Source organism: Harpia harpyja, chromosome W (assembly GCF_026419915.1).
Source record: "Harpia harpyja isolate bHarHar1 chromosome W, bHarHar1 primary haplotype, whole genome shotgun sequence".
Lineage (NCBI taxonomy): Eukaryota > Metazoa > Chordata > Aves > Accipitriformes > Accipitridae > Harpia > Harpia harpyja.
In genome coordinates, this window is record NC_068968.1 from 21,370,816 (window position 1) to 21,396,676 (window position 25,861).

The following is a 25,861-nucleotide window of genomic DNA, read 5'->3' on the forward strand; positions in this document are numbered from 1 at the left end:
TAGCCATCCATTGCAGCACTCCAGTCATGGGAGTCATCCCACCATGTTTCCGTGATGGCGACTAAGTCATATCTATCCTGCTGCACAATGGCTTCCAGCTCCTCCTGTTTATTGCCCACGCTGCGTGTGTTGGCATAGATGCATTTGAGCTGGGTCATCGAATCCACCCCTAACATCGGCACGCTGCCCCCAGGCTCATCTCTGGTGCACCTAGTTTTATCCCTTGCCCCCTTCGAACCTAGTTTAAAGCCCTTTCTATGAGCCCTGCCATCTCATGAGCAAGGATTCTCTTACCCCTTTGAGGTAGCTGGACACCATCTGTCACTAGCAAGCCCGGTGCTGTGTAAGTCTCCCCATGATCAAAAACCCCAAAATTCCACCTATGGCACCAGCCTCTGAGCCATGTATTGACCAGGTGTGTTTTCCTGTTCCTTTCAGTGTATTTCCCTGCCACTGAAGGGATTGAGGAAAATACTACCTGTGCTCCCGGTCTTTCTACTAATCGTCCCAGTGCCCTGAAATCCCTTTTGATTGCCTTTGGATTCCTCTCTGCAATCTCATCACTGCCAACCTGCACAACTAGCAATGGGTAATAATCAGAGGTCCAAACCAGACCAGGGAGTTTCCTGGTAATGTCTTTTACCCGGGCCCCAGGGAGGCAGCAGACTTCCCTGTGGGATGGGTCAGGTCTGCATATCAAGCCCTCTGTTCCCCTTAAGAGGGAGTCGCCTACGACAATTACCCTCCTTTTTCTTTTTTCTGAGGATGTGAGAATGCATGGGGATGCCCGACTGGGCTTAGGCACCTCCCTAGGTAGGGCTTCATCTACACTCTGATCTTCACTGGCCTGGTCCTCAACTTCCAGAGCCCCATACCTGTTGAGTAGGGGCAACTGGGAAGGTGAGGGAGACCGGGAGCAGATTCGCCTGCCTCCCCGAGCAGGGACCTGTATCCATTCCCCTCCATCTCTTAGGTCCCCTCCTGCCTGGTGGCAGGAGGGCAGGGGAACCTCCGCTTCTTGCGGAGCCTCCATCTGCTGCCTCTGCCTCAGGGATGGTAGGATGTGGGCCCACCAATCTATCTCCCTCTCACACTCCCTGATACTCCTCAACCTTTCCACTTCCTCCTTCAGCTCTACCACCAGGCTGAGCAGATCACTCACCTGGTCACACCTCACATAAGAGGTGTCCCCGCTGACCTCCATCATTTCTGATAGACTCAGGCACTCCCTGCAGCCAGAGACCTGGACAGCTGCATGTTTACGTGGGACCTCTGTCTGCATTGCCATATTTTTCCTAACAATGGCTTTCCCCTGAGTGGCAACCATACCTGGGTCTCCCTCTGGGCCAACACCCACCACTTGAGCAGCCTGCTCGAGCTGGGAAGAGGGGGGGGCTGTGCCCTACCTGCACGAACTGCCACGCAAACTGCCGCGCCACGCCCTTTCTGACGCGCCACGCCCTGTTTGCCCATCCTGGTCGCCGTGCTCCTGGTCACTGGGCTCCTCAGGGGCGTTCAAATCTCCCGCGGTTGCCCCTGGCAACGCCCACGCCGCGTCAGCCTCTCCCGCGAGAGCCACCGGCTCCGGCCGGGTCCCTCCACCCTTCCCCGGCGCTCCCGGGCCTCGGGAACCTCCCTGTCCACCTCAATCTAGCGCTTAGCCGCCGACTTACCGTCGCCTCTGCTGGCCTCGCCGCTGACTGAACTACAGTCACTACAGGCCCTGCTAAAAAGTCTGTCCCCATCTTTCTTATAAGCCCCCTTTATGTATTGAAGGGCCTCAATAAGGTCTCCCAAGAGCCTTCTCTTCTCCAGGCTGAATAACCCCAACTCTCTCAGCCTTTCCTCATAGGAGAGGTATTCCATCCCTCAGATCATTTTTGTGGCCCTCCTCTGGACCTGCTCTAACAGGTCCATGTCTTTCTTGTACAGAGGACTCCAAAGCTGGATGCAGTACTCCAGGTGGGGTCTCAGCAGAGAGGAGCAGAGGGGCAGAATCACTTCCCTTGAGCTGCTGGCCACGCTGCTTTGTATGCAGCCCAGGATACGGTTGGCTTTCTGGGCTGCGAGCACACATTGCCGGCTCATGTTGATGTCAGATATAGAAAATCCTGTTGTAGATTAGAAAATCCTGTTTTAAATTAAGTTAGTTAATCATTTTCAACTTCAAACAATTTTAATAATACCTAGAGAAGTAGCCAAGATCATTCTGACCCTTTCTGTTCTTCCTGATTGATGATACGTCCCTCTTGGCAGGAAAACGAACCATTGACCCGATACAGAGCGACTTAGCGGTCAAAGTGAGGAGGGGATACCTCCCCGAACGACCACCGAAGACCACCTGAGACCCCCGCGCACGCGGAGAAGGCATTTGATGTGTCATGGTTATATAATCCTATGCATGTGCATTAGATAGTTTGAGTATGTACTAGGTAGGAGTAGTTTAATAATAAATTATATGCAATTGTTACTGTATAAAAGAGACACACCTGATGAATCTGGTGTGCTTGATTTGCGGAAAGTCCACCGAGCACCCAGGCCTGAATAAAAAGCAATATCTCTCCTGAGTGTGTGAGATTGGTCTATTGCACACCGGGTAACGAATCCACTTTTAGGACAACAATGTCCAGTTTTTCATCCACCAGTACCCGAAGTCCCTCTCCGCAGGGCTGCTCCCAATCCATTCATCCCCCAGTCTGTATTGATAGTGGGGATTGCCCTGACCCAGGTGCAGGACCTTGCACTTGGTCTTGTTGAACCTCATGAGGTTCACATGGGCCAACTTCTCAAGCTTGTCCAGGTCCCTCTGGATGGCATCCCGTCCCTCAGGCATGTCAACCACACCACTCAGTTTGGTGTCATCTGCAAATTTGCTGAGAGTGCACTCGATCCCACTGTCTGTGTCATTGATGAAGATATTGAACAGCACTGGTCCCCTGAGGGACACCATTCGTCACTGGTCTTCATCCAGACACTGAGCCGTTGACCACTACTCTCTGGGTGCGACCATCCAGTCAATTCCTTATCCATCTAACAGTCCATCCATCAAACCCATTTCTCTCCAATTTAGAGACAAGGATCTTGTGGGGGACCATGTCTGAAGGCCTTACAGAAGTCCAGATAGATGACATCCGTAGCTCTTCCCTTGTCCACTGACGTAGTCACTCCATCGTAGGCAGCCACCGAATTAGTCAGGCATGATTTGCCCTTGGTGAAGCCATGCTGGCTATCTCGAATCACCTCCCTGTCCTCCATGTGCCTTAACATAGCTTCTAGGAGGATCTGTTCCATGATCTTCCTGGGCACAGAGGTGAGGCTGACAGGTCAGTAGTTCCCAGGGTCCTCCTTTCTACCCTTTTTAAAAATGGGTGCAATTTTTAATTTTTTAATTTTTGCTTTTTTATTCTTTACAAAAGCTTGTGTCAAGGGCTGATTCTCAATAGATCGCAGCGAGGGAGCAGCTCTGCTATGTACGAAACCCTGACCCAGAATCAGGTCGTCTACGAATGATTTAGCGCCGAGTGCCCCACGATCATGCAGTATGTGACAGGGGAGAGGCAGCGCTGCATCTGTCCACCCCTCCAGTCCTGACCGACCACGAGCGGCGCTTCGCACTGGGCCCGCCAGCCGGCTGTCGCAAGCCCACCGAGGTGCCAGTGGCGCTGCAGTATCGCTACGTCTAGGCGGGATTCTGACTCTAGAGGCATTCCGTCATAAGCCCGCAGATGGTAGCCTCGCGCCAGTGGCTCCTCAGCCAAACGCATGCACCAGGGGTCTGAATCTGCGGTTCCTCTCGTACTGAGCAGGATTACTATTGCAACAACACATCATCAGTAGGGTAAAACTAACCTGTCTCACAACAGTCTAATAGACAGGATACAGCTTACTGAAAGCCAAAACTAAGCTGCCCAGATGGGTGCTTAACTCCAAGACAGGCTGGATCCACCCAAGAGCCAGAGGAACGCAGGCCTAAGGCTGCTGGAATGTACAAGTTTCTGTATGTATGACTTGAAAAAATGCTTTGAATTACAGTTATGAACGTATTCCAAACTGAAAAACAAAAAGTTTCAAAAGTTTTTCACTGATGTTAATAAGGAACATAAATAGTTTAGCAGTGAGGTGGAAGAACCATCTTCAAGACAAAGAGGAGTTTTAGAACTTTTACCTCCACGTTTACCTCCAAAATGTTTTGTTTTGAAAGCGAAAACTTGAAAAAATCAAGACAGCTTTATGAGTAAGTTCTTTTTCATAAGAGTTGGAAAAAGGCATGGAATAATATTACTTCAGTCATTTCAAAGTGGTAGGAGAGCCCAAGACAGAAGGGAAATGTTCAGTCAATATGTTCCATTCAGTTCGTAACATGTCCTTTGTTGTTATCAGCTAAAAGTGTTCACATGACTCTATACTCTGAAAGCCCAGGAAGATATTCTTCCATCTTCTAAAGAAGATGGCCAAGTTATAAATAATTTAACGCACTAACGTCCATGCAAAATTGTGAAAGTGAGGTTTCCCTTTAATCTCCTCCTAAAAAGACTATTTCAATGTATTTTTATTTACATTTACCAGAAACCAAAATGTTCACAAAGACTAGGAGCCTATTTATAGCACACATTACAGTCTTAAATTCATCTCTCTCTACCCCATTAAGCAGGATGCATTTTATGCTGCAAGCTATTTGCATTACTATTTTTCCTTGTGTCATTCATGTTCCACTCCATGTTCCATACTTGGGCTCTAGTTAAAAACACAGTACTGGTAGTGTGATTCTGTTAGATCAATACACTGAGAAAAATATTTAACATCACATCTGACACCCTACCTCCTGACACCCTGCCCCTTGACCAATATTGGCAGCGTAGACAGACTGCCAACACCCTGCCCCCTGACCGACATTGGCAGTGTAGGCAGGGTGCCACCCACATTATTCATGTGAGGTATGATTCTCTCAAATCACAGAACCATTGGTGGAGCCAAGGGGCGGTACAACTCTTACCCACATTCAAAAGGCATTTGCATGATTGGCTGTTGCTGCCAGATGACCCGGACACCATGCCCTGCCCCCTGCCCCTTCCCTGTGAGCCTTGCAGTGCCTCACCTTCAGCCCCTCCTTCCTCTCTCTAAGGTGCTGCCTGAGAACTGGTGGGTGGGTGTCCACCACCAGACGGAGATCACCTCCTAGTTCTGTTTCCCGGCAGACCTTTTTGCATACCCTATGTCCTAGCCCTGATTAGAAGTTGTCGTGAATGACCGGCACTCAGTTGTGGACACCAGGGCCCAAATCTCATTGTTGGATCAGAGACTGTGATTTTGTATTTCAGGAAGTGATAATGCCCATGATGAGCCCGGAGTTGCTGACTCAGCCCAACTACTGGACCGCCCTCGACAAACGGACTGATCTGTGTACTGGTTTTGGCTGGGATAAAGTTAATTTTCTTCATAGCATTCATATGGTGCTATGTTTTGGATTTATGACCAAAACAGTGTTGATAACATAGGGATGTTTTAGTTATTGCCGAGCAGTGCTTGTACAGCATCAAGGCCTATTCTGCTTCTCACACTGCCCCGCCAGTGAGTAGGCCGAGGTGCACAAGAAACTGGGGGAAGGAGGACGGGAGGGGGACATTTGGCGTTATGACATTTGTCTTCCCAAGTAACTGTTAACACGTGATGAAGCCCTGCTTTCCTGGAAATGGCTAAACATCTGCCATCGTCAATGGGAAGTAGTGAATGAATTCCTTATTTTGCTTTGCTTGCATGCACAGTTTTTGCTTTACATATTAAACTGTCTTTATCTCAACCACAACGATCTGTAAAACTCCTCCTGCTATATTGCTGTTTATTGTAGTTGTTTTACTTGTACTACCATCATTTATTTCAAGCAAGCCCCTCTTTTGAATATGCTGTGGATACTGTTCTTAGGGACAGTCCACCAGGGCCTTGCTGGTTGGGATCCTAACTTGTTAATTCTCACATCTCAGGCGCTGGCAAATGTCAGAAAGGGAACTGATTGTTGGATTTGTACACAACATCCTGCATCTGGGCACCAAGGGGTTCCTGCGGTGGGAATGCTGGTATTGGTGGAATTGTTGGGCCATGCACCTAAAATTTTTGTCAGATATTACTCTATTCGGGCTAATCTCTCAAACACCGACTACCCACTGCCGCCTTGGTAAAGAATGGATCAGAATTCTATGTCCTCCAGAACTTTACGGGCTATGCTCTGTCCCATGATCAACTACAAACCATGTGGCAGGGTCCATCCTACACCATGCAAACCTACCATGCCAATATTGACAATTGCCTGAAAGACACCACTCGCTGCTGTGACCTTAGCACAATAGGTGCCCCCAGCCTATACTAGCTGTGCAGCAGCTGTGCTATGAAAACCCTCCCATGGAGCGAGAGGGGACCTGCGCACCTGGACTAATAGTGCCTGGGATGCATGTTGAAGAAAACCGCTATGTGACTCATGTCTGCAATTACGCTGATGCCCTGCGACATCGGTGTGGTATTAACCCTTTGGTAGAATGAGGATCCAGATTTCACCAGTTTGCCCAGACCTTCCTTCCTTGGCTAGGGGTTTCTGAGCTGGAGAAAGCAATCATCAATCTCTCTGCTACCCTAGAAAATATAGAAAACATAACAACCAATGCCATCCAAGCACTGCAGCAAGAAGTTGCTAAAGTATTACAGACTACCATTCAAAGCCACTAGCCTCAGAGTACTTGCTGGCCACGCAAGGTGGCATTTGTACATTAGTAAACACTACCTGCTGTGTCTATGTCAACCAAGATCTACGCGTTGAGACCAACCTTAAGAAAATCCAGGAACAACTGAAGCCCTTGCATCAGGTGGCAACCAAAAATATTGATTGGTGAATTGTGGTCATGGCTTACGTCTTGGTTCTCAGATCTCAGGGTAGTTGTCAAAAGAGTTTGGCTGTACTTTTTGTAATTATCTTGTTTATTGTCATTGTTTGTGTTTTGTTTCATATCAGTGGATGGGGTTGTAGATTGTGCTGTAAAGCATTTTCCCAGTCATGGTCAAGCCAGTCCCTGACCCAGGTTGGGGCCACTAGATATAAGTGGATGCTGGTTGTATTCTCTTTCACAGCCTCTCCTGTAGCAATTGGGAAGATGCCATAGTAATCACCTCCCAGATGCCTGCGCAACTGATAGCTGATAGAGGTGATTCTATGGTACCCACCTGTCCTGGTTTTGGCTGGGACAGAGTTAATTTTCTTCCTAGTAGCTGGTACAGTGCTGTATTTTGGATTTAGTATGAGAATAATTTTGATAACACACTGATGTTTTAGCTGTTACTAAGTAGCGTTTATCCTGAGTCAAAGATTTTTCAGTTTCCCATGCTCTACCAGCAAGGAGGTGCACAAGAAGCTGGGAGGGAGTATAGCCAGGACAGCAGACCTGAACTAGACAAAGGGATATTCCATACCATAGGACGTCATGCTCAGTATATAACTGGGGGGAGTTGGCCGTGAGGGGCCAATCGCTGCTTGGGGACTGGCTGGGCATTGATCAGGAGGTGGTGAGCAACTGCATTGTGTATCACTTGTCTTTCTTGGGTTTTATCACTCTCTTTTTGTTATCTTCCTTTTCATTATTATTAATATTATTATTATTAATAATTTTATTTCAATTATTAAACTGTTCTTATCTCAACCTACGAGTTTTACTTTCTTTTTCCCCCGATTCTCCTCCCTATCCCACTGGGGTGGGGCAAGTGGCTGCATGGTGCCTAGTTGCCGGTTGGGGTTAAACCACGTCAGTCCTTTTTTGGTGCCCAACATGGGGCACAACAGGTTGAGATAACGACAAATCTGACTGGAACACATTAGAACAAATTTGTTATAAGCATTTATTATATTAGTTCAATAGTCGCTGGTCACAATGTTGACTTATTTGCTCTCAAAAGTTGGTATGCTTGTTCTTAAAGTTGCGTTATGTAATACCTTACTTGCAGTATATGCTCCCTGTTGTGCTGTTTATTGCTTGTGGGAACTGGGCTAGAGTTATCATGTTGTTGTACTTTGTAACACTGGCTTATGATATGATAGAATTGCTGGTCATGAAACTAGTCTGGTATTTGTACTCAGCATTGCCGTCACCTCTGTACTTCGAGAGCCATCTAGCGGAAACTATTAATAATTACACTTTTAACCTTTTCTCCTTGGGAAGCCAACCTATGGAGGGGACATCTTCCCACATCTTCCCCTTCTCCGCCAGGCTAATTACAATAGCGTTTGAGAATTTTGAAAATTTTGAATATCTTTGGGATGTTAAAACCAGCATGGTCCTATTGCTAGGAATCCTGAATTTGGTTCATGTTTTGTTTAGGGTTACACAACTATTTAAGAATACCACCCAAAGATCGACCCCTGTGACAGGTACCACGGCTACTCAAACCCTGGCGACAGGCACTGTGGCTACTCCAACCCCGGTGACAAGCACTGCGGCTACTCAAACCCTGGCGACAGGCACTGCGGCTATTCTAACCCAGATGACAGGCACTGTGGCTACTCAGACCCCGGCAATAGGCACTGATCTCATGATGCACCAGCTTTCAACCTCTGACTATGTAACTTATAACCTGCAGGTGTTGGAGCATCAACCTCACCTAGCTTATTATATAACTAACAACCCGCCAAAATAACACCCTAGCCTATAACTCCATGTCAAGTGATCATTTGAGAGAATCAAGGGGTAGAAGTGACACCCTGCCTCCTGATACCCTGCCCCTTGACCAATATTGGCAGCTTAGACAGACTGCCAACACCCTGCCCCCTGACCTACATTGTCACAACTCTTCTCCACATTCAAAAGGCATTTGCACAATTGGCTGTTTCTGCCAGAGGACTCAGACACCAAACGTCCCTGGCAGTCTAACATAGCCATGGCATCGCTTATGATCCTGTGTTCGCTATCGGTGATTGGGTGAGTCGCTATATTGTGGAATTGTTGCTCATCTTTCTTACTTCCTCACTAAAGCTTTGTTTTATAACGTGTTGTCAGACTCTATTACTGTTTGGACCACAACATCAAAGATATATGTCTTACAAAACAAAATAAAAACATTCTGATACCCACCAAGCTAAAAGAATACAAAAATAAATAACAAGATGTATTCACTATATAAGCAACTGAAAATTTCTTCTTTGTAACAGCTGTACTTTTTAAGGAGATGGTTGATGATATAAATAATGTAATGAGATTTCTTTCTTTTATGGGAAAAGTATAAATTTAAAAGCTTTCAGAGCTCCCAGTCTTTCTTAAAAAAATTAATACTGAAGAAAGTTGAGAATACAATCATGACTGCCTAGGGACATCTGTTTTACCTTGCTATGTCAACCCTTCTCTTAAACAATGAAATCAACATATATACACAGTCATGAAGAACATTAAAGTGTTTTTTTCATCTAACTTTTGTAAATGAATGTTAAAAATCTGCATAGAACAGTGCTGGTGAGTAAGTTTGATGAATAACGGGAATAGTCTTTATGAAAGAAAAAAATCCAAATATTAAATTCCACCCCTACTTTGTAAAACTGTATGCTGGGTACTACTGCATTTTGCCTGCTTAGTTCATACATTACCACTCACAAGTTTCTTACTTCTTTTATTCTTTGAAACAGCAATACAAGTAGAAAATATAAGCCAATATAAATCCTATACTTTAAGTTGATGGAATGAAGTTTACTACTTTAGGGTCTGTTCTAGCAAAGAACCTATGAATTTTATTTTAATTCCTACTGTCTATTTTTATGGCTCTGCTACGCAACACTAACTATGCAAATAGCTACAATAAGAACATTTATCTACAGTCAACTATTCCACACCTAACACAAAATAGATAGATTCCACTGACCCTCCATGGAGGACATCAGTTTGTGTCATATTATTTGAGGATTAGCCTCTTAATCCCTGTAGAACTTCTCATTTCATTACATGTAGTTGCATATGACTGCTGGTAGACATTTGGAAAACAGCCAGGACTGGACAAGCCAGTCTGCTTTGAAAATGTCTTAAAAGAACTAACAACTTTGAGTTTTGCTGTTTAGCATGAAGTATTCAATCTATCATTATACTTTACTGGTCCAACAAATTTAATATCCAAATAATTATGTAAAAACACACACATTTCTACTGAAGCTCTCTACAAACTTGTGCTTTAATCAAATTTTAAATAATATGTAAAATTTAAAATTAATTTTAGTGAAATAATTTTTTCTTAAAAACTGGTGATTTATGCTGATGCTTGCTTACCTCATTGTCTGACTCCACAAGCACTTGATCATATTCACTAAGAGCTACTAGGAACATGATAGATGTGACATTTTCAAAGCAATGTATCCATTTTCTTCTTTCCGATCGTTGGCCTCCTACATCCACCATTCTGCAAAATTAACAATGATCACATCAACTCCACAAATACCTTAGCAGATAAACATACAATCACATATGGAACATTGAATTCAAGAATTTAGTTGAAAACACAATTTGGTTTGTTTTTCTTAAATATTTTACCATTTGTATTGAAGACTAATGGAATCTGTTATAAGTAAATGTTATTGTATTTGCTTTTTAGTCTGATGTGCTTTCTGAATTTGAATTATTATGGGTCTCAAAGCCTTCAAATTTCTGATATTCAAAACTCTCATCATTCTGAGCCACAATTCTAGAATGTATGCCCTGTATATTCAGCAGAAACACATGTCCACAGAATGAAGTTGGTGGCCTGCCTTTCTCCCAAGAAATTACCAGCCAGAATTCCAAACTTGTCAAAATTCCAAACTTGTCAAGGCTGCCTAATTTTAAGAGTATAAATAAAATACAATCTGTATTTACTAAAGTTGTTAATAGTCAAAATAAAAACTCAAATTTGCTGGCAGAGTGTACTCCAAATTCATTATGGATCTCAATGTAACTAGACACTCTGGTGTCTAACTTGAAATTGTAATTGCATACTTATTCTTTAAGCAATTGTATTTGCACTCAAAATGAGCTGTGGGGAAAATTATTTGTAGGAGTGGTATTAAACTTACAAATTGTCACTTCTCTCTAAAAATCAAGTACAGAAGTGGTACCTTTACATTTCATAATTTATTATTCATAATAAAACTGATATTTTATTGACAAATGACTTACAGTTTTTCCATCAATAATAACTACCTTCAGAAAAAGACAAGTCTGTTTGTCTCTCATCCTCTTGACATCTTTAACAACAGCTGCTAATCATATATGGACAAAACCATGAAAATAAAATGAACAAGCTCAAATTTAAAAAACATTGAATAATTTGTACTTTTAACCAATATCCTATACACAGTATTACTAATGTAAAAAGAAACAAAAGAAACAAAGCAACAAAGCAAATGGGTGTTAAACTTTTTTTTCTACCTGAAAATGACACTTTGTAAGTCGAATGGATATTCAATGATCCCTGTTGTTGGGACTCGAACTCTAAGCACATCTTGCTGAGTTGGCAGATAGGCTGAATCTGCTATGCGGTCCAAGTCGTTAAGGTAACTATAGATGGGGAGAAACAACAGGAATGCAAGACAGTAATACCATAATCCCACTGAGGAAAAGAGAAAGGAAGACTTGGGAAAAGAAATGGGGTGTGGCATAGAAAGAAGTGCAACAGAAAAAGAGCAATATTGACATAAAAGAGGGAAGGAAATATAAAGGAGTGCTCCATTCTCCCTTCCTAGTCATTTTCATTGCTTCAAGTAAATTCTACAAAAGGAGAGCATGATTATTATGATTTTCATATAAATTTACCTGGTTTTCACACGTTGAATCACCAACAATTCAAAATTTTCAGTTATTCGATTCTGGTTAATTTAAAGACAAATAATATGATAAAATGTGTAAGAAATATAAGACTATAATTTTATCTGAAACTATAACATATTTCTTGATAATTACTCTGCAATGTCTACAAAGGATAGATAAACATGAAACTCCCAAGTGATCGTGAACTATTAATTATCAGTTTTGAAATGGTAGGAGGATAAATGGCACTCTTCAGACAGAAAAAAAACCCACACTGACAAATTAAAAAACTCTGCACCTGAAATTCCTGCATCCAGACTGAAACTTCTGATCAAGTTAATAAGCCTGCAGTACGTGAAATACATCCCAGTCAGTTAGCAAATAATCTGAAACTGCAATAAAATTGCTTGTAAGGGCTTGTTAACTACAACACACAATTCTTTTGCTATTGCTTAATGGTGATTTTCAAGTATAAAGCAGCAGTGCACTGGAGGTTTTAATTAACTTTCATAAGAGATGCTTCAAAAAAGAAGGGATAATATACCAATGTGTGATAGCCTGTTTGGGTCCAGGAGTCGCACGTTCCATGAATTCAGTGCACCAGGCAGCTTGGGCTCTCCCCAGGGTAGATGTCTGGGAAAAAGACTGCTGCAGGAAATTAAGTTTTTGTGTATTTGATTACTTCCAAGCAGAAGAATGACCTAGTTGGTCAGAGTTAGCTACTGGTAAGATAACCTAAGGCTACCCTGATTCATTCCAGGGGAGGGTAGCAATGTACTCCTTGCAATTTATCAAATCATTAAATATCACTAAGCTCTGAATGTATTCTTCATAGTTATTATTCAAGGTGTTCTTTTTTAAATAAATCCATACAAGAAATAATTAGACTACTTCTAGATACTCTGAATGATTTGTTATGCAATAGTGAAAGTAAATTGTTATGAACAATGACAGAAACAAAGAGATTTGAGTTCTACTTTACAGCAAAAATACAGAAGAATTAATTTGTTAACTCTGGGAGGGAGCCAAAAATATTATCAAATTTTCCTCACCATGATTTTATTCATGAAAGATTAAACTGATAGTAAATTTTAAATGTGAAAATATTACACATATTCATAAAGATGTATTGAACCATATATCTCAGAAAAATGTTCATATCCAGAAGTTACTACTCTGAAAATATTTTCTCAGAACCGTGACTAGTTTTTGCCAATAGGAAAAAGGGCTTGAAAATCTGAGCGTTTCATCTGCCCTTAGTTGTTTTATACAAAAAGCAGAATGGATAAGCTGATCATCAATTTGCTGGGGGGAGGAATCCATAATAAATCCATAACCACCACAATAGGAAATCTAAAGAGATGCTGAAACACTAATTGGCCTCTTCTTCCGTCCCACCCCACCAAAAACATTGGGTTTGTTTTGTGACTTTATTTTGGAAAAAAAGAAGGGTACAAAGAAGCACTGTGGATCATTACATGCTATAGTGGTATTCATTAAAGCAGGAGAGCTTTAAGAGAATAAATTTGTAGGTGACCCATTCATACAATTGCTTGTTGCATTCCTTTGGAAAGCCTCAGCTGTAGTCTCCAGTATGTGAACCTGGTTATTGTACCTCTGCACCATGAAAATTTTTAATATCCTTGGGATAGTGGACATACTACTAAGATATGCAGTAGTGCACATCTGACTGTTTTTTAGAAAGACAATAATTTAAAGGGACATTATTAAATAGTCATGTCGCATTTGTGTTACTGGAAACTGTTTAAAGAGCAAAGTGTCCTAGCTAGTATCCTAGCACAAAACACCGATGTCATTAAGTTCCAGAAGCACTAATTTATCCTTTAAAATTACATCTTTTCCTCATCCTCATTCAGTTCTGCTCAAGTTCTGCTCTTACACATGTACTAAACTTCTTACTCATTTCACCAGTAGCACCTTCTAGAGGCTATACAGAATCCTTACACAACCTCATAGAGTCCTATTTCCTTCCCTGGATATCTTCACTTAACAGTTTAAAGGATGTAGGGCTCTCTACAAAGTCTCTTAAATTATGCATTCAAACCCATAATCATGGAAACAGTGTCAAAACCAGTAAGAGTACCTCACAGAAAAATTCATATAGTATGCACAAAATTATTGAAAAAAAATCTTTGTTACCAACAAATCACAACCAGAATCTATAGTGCAACAAAAGCAATTTAGAATACATCCTGCAATTTTTTGTTTTTGAATAATGACAACACTTAGCCCCTACCACTTTTCCTTCTCACTAATTTAAAACTTAATGAATAAATATAACACTGTATTCATGAAAATAGACTAATAATTCTTTGTTGCACAACCTTATTTTCAATCTTTTATTATTTTTATATTCCTGCCATGAGCATATAGAAACTATTCAATGAATTGTTTTAAAATAAAAATAGCTTTTTCCACTATACTGGGTCTGGATGGGATGGAGTTAACTTTCTTCATAGCAGCTGGTATGGTGCTGTGTTTTAGATTGGTGACCAAAACAGTGTTGATAACACACCAATGTTTTAGCTATTGCTGAACAGTGCTTGCACAGCATCAATGCCTTCTCTCTTTCTCACTCTGCTGCCCCAGGGAGTAGGCTGGGGGTGGGCAAGAGACTGGGAGGCGACACAGCCAGGACAGCGACCGGAGAGATATTCCATGTCATATAACATTACGCTCAGCAATAAAAACTGGGGGTTTGGTCTTTTCCAAGGTAGCCATTGCTTGGAGACTGGCTGTGCATTTGTCTGCTTGTGGGAAGTGGTGAGTGAAGGCCTTTGCATCACTTGGGGGTTTTCCCCCCCCTCTTTCCTTCACTTATTAAAGTGTCTTTATCTCAACCCATAAGTTTTCTCACTTTTGCTCTTCTGATTCTCTCCCCCATCCCTCTGGGGAAGAAGTGAGTGAGCAGCTAGGTGGGTGCTTAGTTGCTGGCTGGCGTCAACCCACCACATCCTCTTAAATTTTTGTTTTGGTTTGGTTTCGTTTTTTTAACAGAGACATTTGTGTAGAAGAATTACTTGGGCTGGAATTCAGCTTTTAATGCAATTTGTACATTCTTGCTCTGAAGTAAAGGAATAGAGATTTATTTTAACTTTCTTCTCATCACCATATTTTATGTTACTTAATTTCACACTTTTGCAGGAGATTAGCCACACTTCCTGTTACCATATCAGTAGATATAACTTTCCATTCCTGTATCAACTTAGAGGGAATTAAACATGTTTCTGAAAATCAGACTGAAAGCTTTGCCTGCATCAGCAACACAAAATTCCTTTCAAGATACTCTAAAATCAATAAAATCTCCTTATATTTCTCTTTAAATCTCACGTCCCCTCTGATACAAAATAACATAATTAATTAAAAAAAAAATCATCATTGGGTAAGCATGTGTATCATCGGGATTGACATCAGGGTCTTTCTGCTGTACTTGCACCCACTGCTTTGTACCACATCTGAATACTATGCAAAATAGCAGAAATTAATTGTTTCTCTTTAGTCATGTACAATCTTCCCAAAATGCCAGTGGAACAAAATCAACACACTTATGCTCAATATCATTATAATGACTTTTGTATTAACTGCATAACAGTATACTTTTATGCCTCTAGAATTGCATACACAAAACCAAGACATTTTCCATTAGGAGGGATGGGGTGATGGTTTGATTTTTTTAAAACAACTTCCTTATTGGGTTGACAGAATATTTCAAAATGCTGAGCAAGAATATGGAAAGTGTAAATGAACAGAAGTGAATATTTACATAAAAAGGAAAAGACAACTGGAATGCCATTATTATTTAAACACACACTACCAGCAAGCGCAATTTTCAAATACCATTATTATAGCTGTTACGGTAACACAGAAAATTTAGAATTTCATTTATTTAGAACAGAACAGAATAGAATAGTTCCAGTCGGAAGAGACCTACAAGGATCATCTAGTCCAACTGCCTGACCAATTCAGGGCTAACCAAAAGTTAAAGTATATTATTAAGGTTGTCCAAATGCCTCTTAAACACTTACAGGCTTGGGGCATCAACCACCTCTCTAGGAAGCCTGTTCCAGTGTTTGACCACCCTCTCTGTAAAGAAATGTTTCCTAGTCTGAACTTCCCCTGATGCAGCTTTGAGCCATTCCCATTTGTCCTGTCACTGGATACCAGGGAGAAGAGATCAGCACCTCCCTCTCCAATTCCCCTCCTCAGGAAGCTGTAGAGAGCAATGAGGTCGCCCCTCAGCCTCCTTTTCTCTAAACTAGACAAACCCAGAGTCCTTAGCTGCTCCTCATAGGACATTCCTTCCAGCCCTTTCACCAGCTTTGTTGCCCTCCTCTAGACACATTCAAGGACCTTCACATCCTTCTTAAATTGTGGGGCCCAGAACTGCACACAATATTCAAGGTGAGGCCTCACCTTAGATAACCCTTTAATAAAGGGTTTATCATAGTTTATAAGTCTTTACTGTTGCAGTGAATTATATTCAAGGCTTCTTCATCTCAAAGGGTTGGATCAACAAGTTGAGTGGATCAACTGATGGTGTGTGTGTTTCTCCCTGAGTTCATTAAGAGAGTGTGACTGTCTCTCTGAATTAGCCAGACCAGCATGGGAGGAGTGTATACTTGGCTCAGCCCAATATAGAGTGTAAGAACTGAACAACTAGCAAAAGAATTTTGAGGAGAGCAACAGCCTTGAGCTGGTTTCAATCCACGTATTCCTTCCTGGCACCTGAGGACACCCAGCGTCGTGACAGTGAGCATATTATAAAGAACAGTAATGGGAATCACATTGGTATTGACACTGGCACAAGCAGCAACTTTAAATAAAAACATCAAAATATTAAACACCTTTTCCAACTGTAACTGTGCAGGCCAAATCCCTACTCCAGCTGCTTCTCACTGTACCTTTTCCCAAAAGTCACAGTCCACCCCTAGCTGCTAGCTCTTGCACTTGTGCAATGTCTCCATAACCTATTGCTGTGAAAATGATTTGGAATAGCAAAGAAACACTATGGAAATTGTTCAAATTAAGCCAGCTCGTTTGACTGATACAGACTGGGGTGTGGGAAGTCTGTAACCTCCAGCAGGGAAGCAGGATGGAGTTACCTCTTCCACTGGTTTATCTGCAACTAGAAGAGGACTTGTGAAGACATTTAATTTATAAGTGTCCTGGGTTCAGCTGGGATAGAGTTAATTTTTTTTCAGGAACCTGGGAGGTGGTGGGGGGCATAGCCGGGGCAGCCGACCTGAACTAGCCAAGGAGCTATTCCATACCATGTGACATCATGCTCAGTATATAAATGGGGAGCGGGCCGGGGGGAGGTGCTCTGGACTTTCGGTGGCGGAGCGTCGGGTTCCGGGTGGTGAGCAGTCGCACTGTGCATCACTCTTTTTTGTATATTCTTTCATTAGTACCGTTGTTGTTGTTGTAACCTTTTTTTTGTGTTGTCCCAGTAAACTGCCCTTATCTCAACCCTCGAGGTTCCAGTTTTTTTCTTTTCTCTCCTCCGTCTCCTCCCCATCCCACCGGAGGGGGGCGGGAGGAGTGAGCGAGCGGCTGCGTGGTCCTTTGTTACCGGCTGGGCTGAAACCACGACAATAAGACACCCAATGAAATTATAGGGCTACATGAAATGTCTTGAGAGCCTCTGTCTGAATTCAGACTGCTCTGGATGAAGAGTGAAAGTGAATACTATGAGAAAATGAAGATTTTTAATTATTTCTTTGTATAATTACTTATTAAAGACACAATTCACCATGGCTTTTAAGCACTCATCTACTGCAGTTCTAATCAAACTACTGACAAATACATTGCTCATGTGGGCAAACAAATCATGTGCACATACAAAAATTTTAAGCACATAACAGGCATGCATGAGGGATTTTAGGATAAGGGTCTAACTAAAAAAACCCCTACCCAAATAAAATTGCAAGCCCTTAGAAGCTTGCATGCACACATGCATGCACAAATTCTGCAATCAGATTTTGTGACACAACTGCTTCTCCAGTATACACTAGAAGTTGCTACATGCATGTACTCTTGCAAACAAACCAGGAAACTTGTCATAAACATGAACTTTCACAAAAAGTGTTGCCAACAACTGCCAAAACCAGATGTTTTCTTAGTTTATTAACTTCAAAAATTAAAACCATACTAAGGATATGGATATTGGAAATATCCTGGCCATTGTCTTAAGGTGGAGTCCAAAACCAGATAATCACAGTTATTACTGGGAAGTCAGTTATACAGTTAGCAGCAACTGTGCAAACAATTTAGGGCAGAACTACATGGCACTATGATTTTATCTTTACCACCTGCTAAGAAATGTCTTATTTTGATGAGACATATTGTAGTTATGACCTCTCACCTAAATGGTACTTATTCAGCTAAGCATTATACAAAAGAACAAAAAAAGGAAAATTGCATAAAATTACTTTAAAAAAAACCTAGTAACATAGGTCTGAGTAAATTTATACTACAAACCAAGTTTAAAAAGTTAATTATAGCTATAACTACTTTTTTAAAAATGAATTTGAATGGCTGCTGAGGTAATTTTCTGTGGGGTTGCTATAGCAACAGACAGAAGGTGCATTACCAAAGTAATGTGTGTGTAACAAGCTGCTAACAATAGCGCTCTCTTAACATCAGAAAAAACTGCTAAAGTATCGTAGCATACTTGTGATCTGCACACTGATCAGAAATAGAAGAAAACCTTTTGTTTCCTAGTCAGTGCTGAGAAAGAAGTACGTATTTTTAATGAATTATATATTTCCTGTGACATGGGCCAAAACTGCAGCCAGCCTTCAAGGAAGTTACCAGGCTATGAAGGTGCTAATGATACCCTTGAAAGAGAGTTTCAAAGGTACTGTTTGTCCATATTACAAAATAAACAGGAAGAACGTGATAATAGGAATAGACTAATTAGCTCTGTATTTTCCCATGTTTTTCTCATATAGAAATCAGGCAAAGTGACAAGACTCCTAAATGTAATAAACAAACAAGAGTAGTTTTAACCAATAACCCTCTTGAAGAAGTTAAATATAACCCCATTCACCAAAACCTTGTAACTCAACATTCAGCTTTAATGAATTTCCCAGAATTATGCCACCTAATGAAGACAGACCATCAAAACTTATCTGAATGTACTTTCAATAAATGAAGTTTTGAAACATTTTCAACATGAACAAACATGGGGCAGGCACTTCAAACAAACACCCACCTCCAGCCATGAATTACTATTTTTCAGTATCTTTGAGGTCAGATTTCTGTTGGAAATAGTCACATGATATATTAGCATTTTCTCAGGAATAATTCCATCAGATGAACTACCAACCAGTCAGCCTCACCTCTGTGCCCAGGAAGACCATGGAACAGATCCTCCTGGAAGACGTGTCCAAAAACATGGAACACAGGGAGGTGATTAGAGAGAGCCAACATGGCTTCACCAAGGGCAAATTGTGCCTGACTAATCTGGTGGCTGCCTACAATGGAGTGACTGCATCAGTGCACAAGGGAAGAGCAACTGATGTCATCTATCTGGACTTCTGTAAGGCCTTCAGACATGGTCCCCCACAAGATCCTTGTCTCTAAATTGGAGAGAAATGGGTTTGATGGATGGACTGTTAGATGGATAAGGATATGGAGTTGGCTGGATGGCTGCATCCAAAGAATTGCAGTCAATGGTTCAATGTCCAGATGGAGACCAGTGATGAGAGGTGTCCCTCAGGGGTCCATATTGGGACCGATACTGTTCAATATCTTCATCAATGACACAGACAGTGGGATCGAGTGCACTCTCAGCAAATTTGCAGATGACACCAAACTGAGTGGTGTGGTTGACATGCCTGAGGGACGGGATGCCATCCAGAGGGACCTTGACAGGATTGAGGATTGGGCCTATGTAAACCTCATGAAGTTCAACAAGGCCAAGTGCAAGGTCCTGCACCTGGGTCAGGGCAATACCCAGTATCAATACAGACTGGGGGATGAAGGGACTGGGAGCAGCCCTGCAGAGAAGGACTTGGGGGTACTGGTGGACAAAAAATTTGATATGAGCCAGCAATGTGCACTTGCAGCCCAGAAAGCCAACCATATCCTGGGCTGCATCAAAAGAAGTGTGGCCAGCAGGTCGAGGGAGGTGATTCTGCCCCTCTACTCTGCTCTGGTGAGACCCCACCTGGAGTACTGCATCCAGCTCTGGGGCCCCAGCACAAGACAGACATGGAGCTGTTGGAGCGGGTCCAGAGGAGGGCCGCGAAGATGATCAGAGGCCTGGAACACCTCTCCTATGAGGAAAGGCTGAGAAACTTGGGGTTGTTCAGCCTAGAGGAGAGAAGGCTCCAGGGAGACCTTATTGCGGCCTTTCAATATATAAAGGGGGCTTATGAGATAGACAAGAGAGACTTTTAACCAAGGCCTATAGAGACAGGACAAGGGGTAACAGTTTTAAAGTGAAAGAGGGTAGATTTAGATTGTATATAAAGAAGAAATTTTTCACGATGAGGGTGGTGAGACACTGGAACAGGCTGCCCAGAGAAGTTGTGGATACCCCCTCCCTGGAAGTGTTCAAGGTCAGGTTGGATGGGGCTCTAGTCAAAGATGTCCCTGCCCACAGCAGGGGCAGTGGAACTAGATGATCTTTAAAGGTCCCTTCCAACCCAAGCCATTCTATGATTCTATGATTCTATGAATTCCTGTAACTGTAAACTCAGTTTAGTATATACTCTAATTAATCAAGAGAAAGCACTAAGGGATGGGCAAAGGTAGACAGCTATAGCCTTCATCTATTTGTAAGACTCCTTTTCCTTTCCAAGACTAAAAATAAGGTTGTTCTATTCAGGAATACTGCCCAATAACTCTTCCCAAACTCATGCAATCTGATGGAGCAAGATGCTAAATTAATATTCACGAGCATATTAATAAACCCCATGCTTAGAAGGAATCCTGCTGGAAGACCTTATGAACACAGGAGAAATTCTTGGGGGATATACTGCCTCTGAAACATACTGCTGAGGAGAAGGAATGTGACTGGCACCACACTAGAAACCCTCCAAAAGAAATCTCTAAACAAAAAATATGTTGAGATAGAGGTGATTATTCACACTAATAAAAGGGTCAATCTAAGACTAGTAAAGATGATTTGTTACAACACAGTCAGCAAACAATTAGACTTTTTCTTAATCTATATGAGGAGAATAGGAGTACAGGGGAAGAGGGAAGGGACAAAACTCAAGAAACTATAAAGTTTACTGTTTAAAAGAAAGTTTGTTCAGGAGATTACAGGGAGGAGGTGAGTAGGTTGAGGAGTATCAGGGAGTCTAAGAAAGAGACTGACTACTGGAACTGCACCCTACCTTCCCTGGGACAGACCTGTCAGGCAGACAGGACACATGATACGTAGGATTACCTATCCTCTCTCCACCCGGCAGAACATGGTGACTTAAGAGATGGGGGGGGATGGTGACAAGTTCCTGCCTGGCATAGCAGATGCATCTCCTCCATGACTACCTCACCTTCCCAGGTGTCCTTATACAATAGATATGATGCTCTGCAAGTGGAACAAAACAATGATAAGGATAATAGTCCATCTAGGTTAGAGGTGTTACCAATGTTAAGTCGGCCTACGCCCCACATCAAAACCACTTCCATAAAGAAAAAAATACAGGTTATTGTCATAGGAGACTCTTCTGCGGGGAACAGAAGGCCCAATATGCCAACTAAACCCACTTCTTAGGGAAGTCTGCTGCCGCCCTGGGGCCAGGGTTAAAGATGTTACAAGAAAACTTCCTACCCTGGTACGGCCCTCAGATTATTATCCATTATAGCTTTTTCCTGTAGGCAGCGATGAAGTTGCAATAAGAAGTCCATGGGCGATCAAAAGAGACTTCAGGGCCTTGAGACGACTGGTTAAAGGATCAGGAGCACAAGTAGTGTTCTCCTCTGTCCTTCCAGTTGCAGGGAATGATGGAGTAAGAAACAGGAAGACCCAGCTGATCAAAACCTGGCTCCGTGACTGATGTCACTGGCAGAATTTTGGTTTTTTTCATCACAGGTCAGTCCACATGACACCAGCCTGCTAGCGACAGATGGGGTACACCTGTCTCAAAGGGGGGAAAAGGAACTTTGTTGAAGAGTTAGCAGGGCTCATTGAAAGAGCTTTAAACTAGATTTGAAGGGGGAAAGGGATAAAACCAGGCTTGCTAGAGATAAGCCTGGGGGTGGCACGCCAATGTTTGAGGGACGGTGTGGTAGTAAGGTCCTTCAGTCTGCTCCACGACATGCTGACTGCACTGGAGCACATTTGAAATGGCCCTGTACTGATGCGCACAGCACCTTAGCCATCACAGTGGAAGTAGGGGATGGAGATCCATGCGGCAGCAAAGACGCAAGGGTTGTTGATGTGTTAGAAACCATGGAAGCACCTGAGAACAGTCCCATAAGAATTAAGGCTTCTCCCCCAAAAAAGGTGGTAGGATCAATAGCCCAACTGAAGTGCATCTACACCAATGCACGCAGCATGGGCAACAAACAGGAGGAGCTGGAAGCCATTGTGCAGCTGGAAAACTATGACATAGTTGCAATCACGGAAACATGGTGGGATGACTCAGACAACTAGAGTGCTGCAATGGATGGCTATAAACTCTTCAGAAGGGATAGACAAGGAAGGAGAGGCGGTGGGGTAGCCCTGTATGCTAGGGAGTGTTTTGACTGTCTAGAGCTTGACAATGGTGATGAAAGGGTTGAGCGTTTATGGGTAAGAATCAGGGGAAAGGCCAACAAGGCAGATATCATGGTGGGAGTCTGTTATAGACCACCCAACCAGGATGAAAAGACAGATGAAATATTCTATAAGCAGCTGAGAGAAGTCTCACAATCGCTAGCCCTTGTTCTCATGGGGACTTCAACTTACCAGATGTCTGCTGGAAATACAATACAGCGGAGAGGAAACAGTCTAGGAGGTTCCTGGAGTGTGTGGAAGATAACTTCCTGACACAGCTGGTGAGGACCCAACTAGGGAAGGCGCCCTGCTGGACCTGTTTGCGAACAAAGAAGGACTTGTGGGTGATGTGATGGTTGGAGGCTGTCTTGGGCATAGCGATCATGAAATGATAGAGTTTTCAATTCTCAGAGAAGTAAGGAGGGGGGTTAGCAGAAGTGCTACCTTGGACTTCCAGAGGGCAGACTTTGGCCTGTTCAGGGGACTGGTTGACAGAGTCCCTTGGAAGGCAGTCCTGAAGGGCAAAGGAGTCCAGGAAGGCTGGATATTCTTTGAGAAGGAAATCTTAAAGGCGCAGGAGCAGGCCGTCCTTATGTACCGAAAGACTAGCCAGTGGAGAAAAAGACCGACTTGGATGAACAGAGACCTTTGGCTGGAACTCAGGAAAAAAGGAGAGTTTATGATCTTTGGAAGAAGGGGCAGGCAACTCTGGAGGACTACAAGGATGTCGTGAGGTTATGCAGGGAGAAAATTACAAGGGCCAAAGCCCAACTAGAACGTAATCTGGCAACTGCCATAAAAGACAATAAAAAAAATGTTTCTATAAATACATTAACAACAAAAGGAGGGCTAAGAAGAATCTCTATCCTTTACTGGATGCAAGGGGAAATATAGTGACAAAGGATGAGGAAAAGGCTGAGGTACTTAATGCCTTCTTTGCCTCAGTCTTTGATAGTAAGACCAGTTGTTCTTGGGGTACCCAGCCCCCTGAGCTGGAAGACAGGGATGGGGAGCAGAATGAAGTCCCGTATGATAATCCAAGGGGAAATGGTTAGCGACCTGCTACACTACTTAGACACACACAAGTCTATGGGGCCGGATGGGATCCACCCAAGGGTACTGAGGGAGCTGGCAGAAGTGCTCACCAAGCCACTTTCCATCATTCATCAGCAGTCCTGGATAACCGGGGAGGTCCCAGTTGACTGGAGGTTAGCAAATGTGACATCCATCTACAGGAAGGGCTGGAAGGAGGATCTGGGGAACTACAGGCCTGTCAGTCTGACCTCGGTGCCAGGGAAGGTTATGGAGCAGACCACCTTGAGTACCATCACACAGCATGTACAGGACAACCAGGGGATCAGGCCCAGTCAGCATGGGTTTATGAAAGGCAGGTCCTGCTTGACTAACCTGATCTCCTTCTATGACAAGGTGACCCGCTTAGCGGACAAGGGAAAGGCTGTGGATGTTTTTTACCTGGACTTTAGTAAAGCCTTTGTCACTGTTTCCCACAGCATTCTCCTGGAGAAACTGGCTGCTCATGGCTCGGATGGGTGTACTGTTCACTGGGTAAAAAACTGGCTGGATGGCTGGGCCCAAAGAGTTGTGGTGAATGGAGTTAAATCCAGTTGGCGGCCAGTCACAAGTGGTGTTCCCCAGGGCTCAGTATTGGGGCCAGTTCTGTTTAATATCTTTATCAAAGATCTGGACAAGGGGATCGAGCACACCCTCAGCAAGTTTGCAGATGACACCATGTTGGGTGGGAATGTTGATCTGCTTGAGGGTAGAAAGGCTCTACAGAGGGATCTGGACACACTTGTGCAAATTTTTCAAAGCTTCTAAATGGGAAATGGGGTTAAAAAATTATACAGATATTAAAAGCATATTTAGTAACACACACACACAAAAAAATAATCCTGAAAGAAATGCATGCTATATACTGCCTAATGTAATCTCACTTCAGTTTCTGAATTTCCCTAGTTCAATTGCTTACTCTTCAGTTTTTCTATAGGAAGCACCACTACACAGCAAATTCCATGTCTTTCTTCAGACCTTCCTTTTATATTTATTATGTCTATTGCATGATAGGTTAAGCACACTTCTACCACTACTACTTTATCTTAAGCTTCAGCCTGTTTCATGTGGTAAAGACCTGTCATTTTTATTTGCTGTTTTATCTTATTGTAAACTATACACAAATTAGGTCATGTAAACCGTGAATATATAAAATCAGGGTCTGCTATTCTGCAGCACAAATTACGCAAAAATATAGCTTTAGAACCTTCAAGTACATTTTTTAAAAAGGGAAAAAAAGCAATGAACAATATAAAAATGTTTATTAAATGATGGTACACCTGTGTATATTATTATAAATCATGAGTATATGAGAATTTGGTTCTCGCATCAGACAAATAACTGTTTTTTACAGGTAGTTGTTCATAATTTACTATCCCAGTGATGTTAGCAGCATAACAAGTCTCTTCTTTTTATAGAGACCTGCAACAAAATTACACAGACGTGGGATGCCCAAAGAATTCCCTATAGTTTTATGAAACAAAAGATTTTATGTTCTGATCACCAGAGGCAATAGCAACTAACAGAGTAAAGTGTTGTAGTAATAACTTAGGTGTATATACTGATCTTTCTCCTTGTGGGTCCCTAATCACATTTTATTTAGCACACAATCAACTCCACTGAAATGCATCTACTTCTGAAGTGGAACGTGGAAGCAAAATGTTACTTTTAAAGGATAGGTATGAGGAAATTAATTGTTCAGTAGAATCTATGGAGAACTTCAAACTCTGGTAGAATCCCATCATACAAAAATTACTAGCTGACCAAAGCACTACAGTTAATACAATATTTTTTCAAAAGGTGACACATGAAGTTTAATGAGAAGACATAATCAGGATTGATCTCTTTCATTCCCTGTTAACAATCAGCGATATGCTGAAGATGTCCTGGGAGTCGCACACTGGAGCTCTGCATCACTTCTTATTACAAAGGAAGGTATTGGAATTTCTGCATTTATGTATTAACTGCCCAGCTAACTCAGCTCATGCTATCACAGATATATGCAGACTGTATTATCATACAGTAACAATTTAGTTTTATTTGTCTTCCTTTTTAAAGTTGATGGCAAATGCAGAAACAAAAGCCTGAAGGATTCTCTGCATGTATGACTAAAACCAATGCATTAAATACTGACTGGCATAGATAAAGTGGGGTAGGAACTTGGGGGAGAATTATATTTAATTATCTTAAGTGTTATAAAACACAGTCAGGGAAGAGAAGCTAAACAAATATCCTCAGTGCTTGTGTAACAACCAGAAAACCC

At 42.4% G+C, this 25,861-nt stretch overlaps 1 protein-coding gene across 2 annotated transcripts in view; it reads right to left on the reverse strand.

Moving 5' to 3' along the window:
* The window catches only part of LOC128136173 (guanine nucleotide-binding protein G(q) subunit alpha), a 128,307-nt gene that overhangs the window by 16,982 nt on the left and 85,464 nt on the right, over positions 1-25,861 (reverse strand). For both annotated transcript variants that reach the window (XM_052775350.1, XM_052775351.1), the window contains 2 exons: positions 11,415-11,543; positions 10,281-10,410 (listed from right to left, as the gene is read on the reverse strand). In XM_052775350.1, the coding sequence (XP_052631310.1) occupies positions 10,281-10,410; positions 11,415-11,543 (259 nt within the window). The remainder of the gene's footprint in view (positions 1-10,280; positions 10,411-11,414; positions 11,544-25,861) is intronic.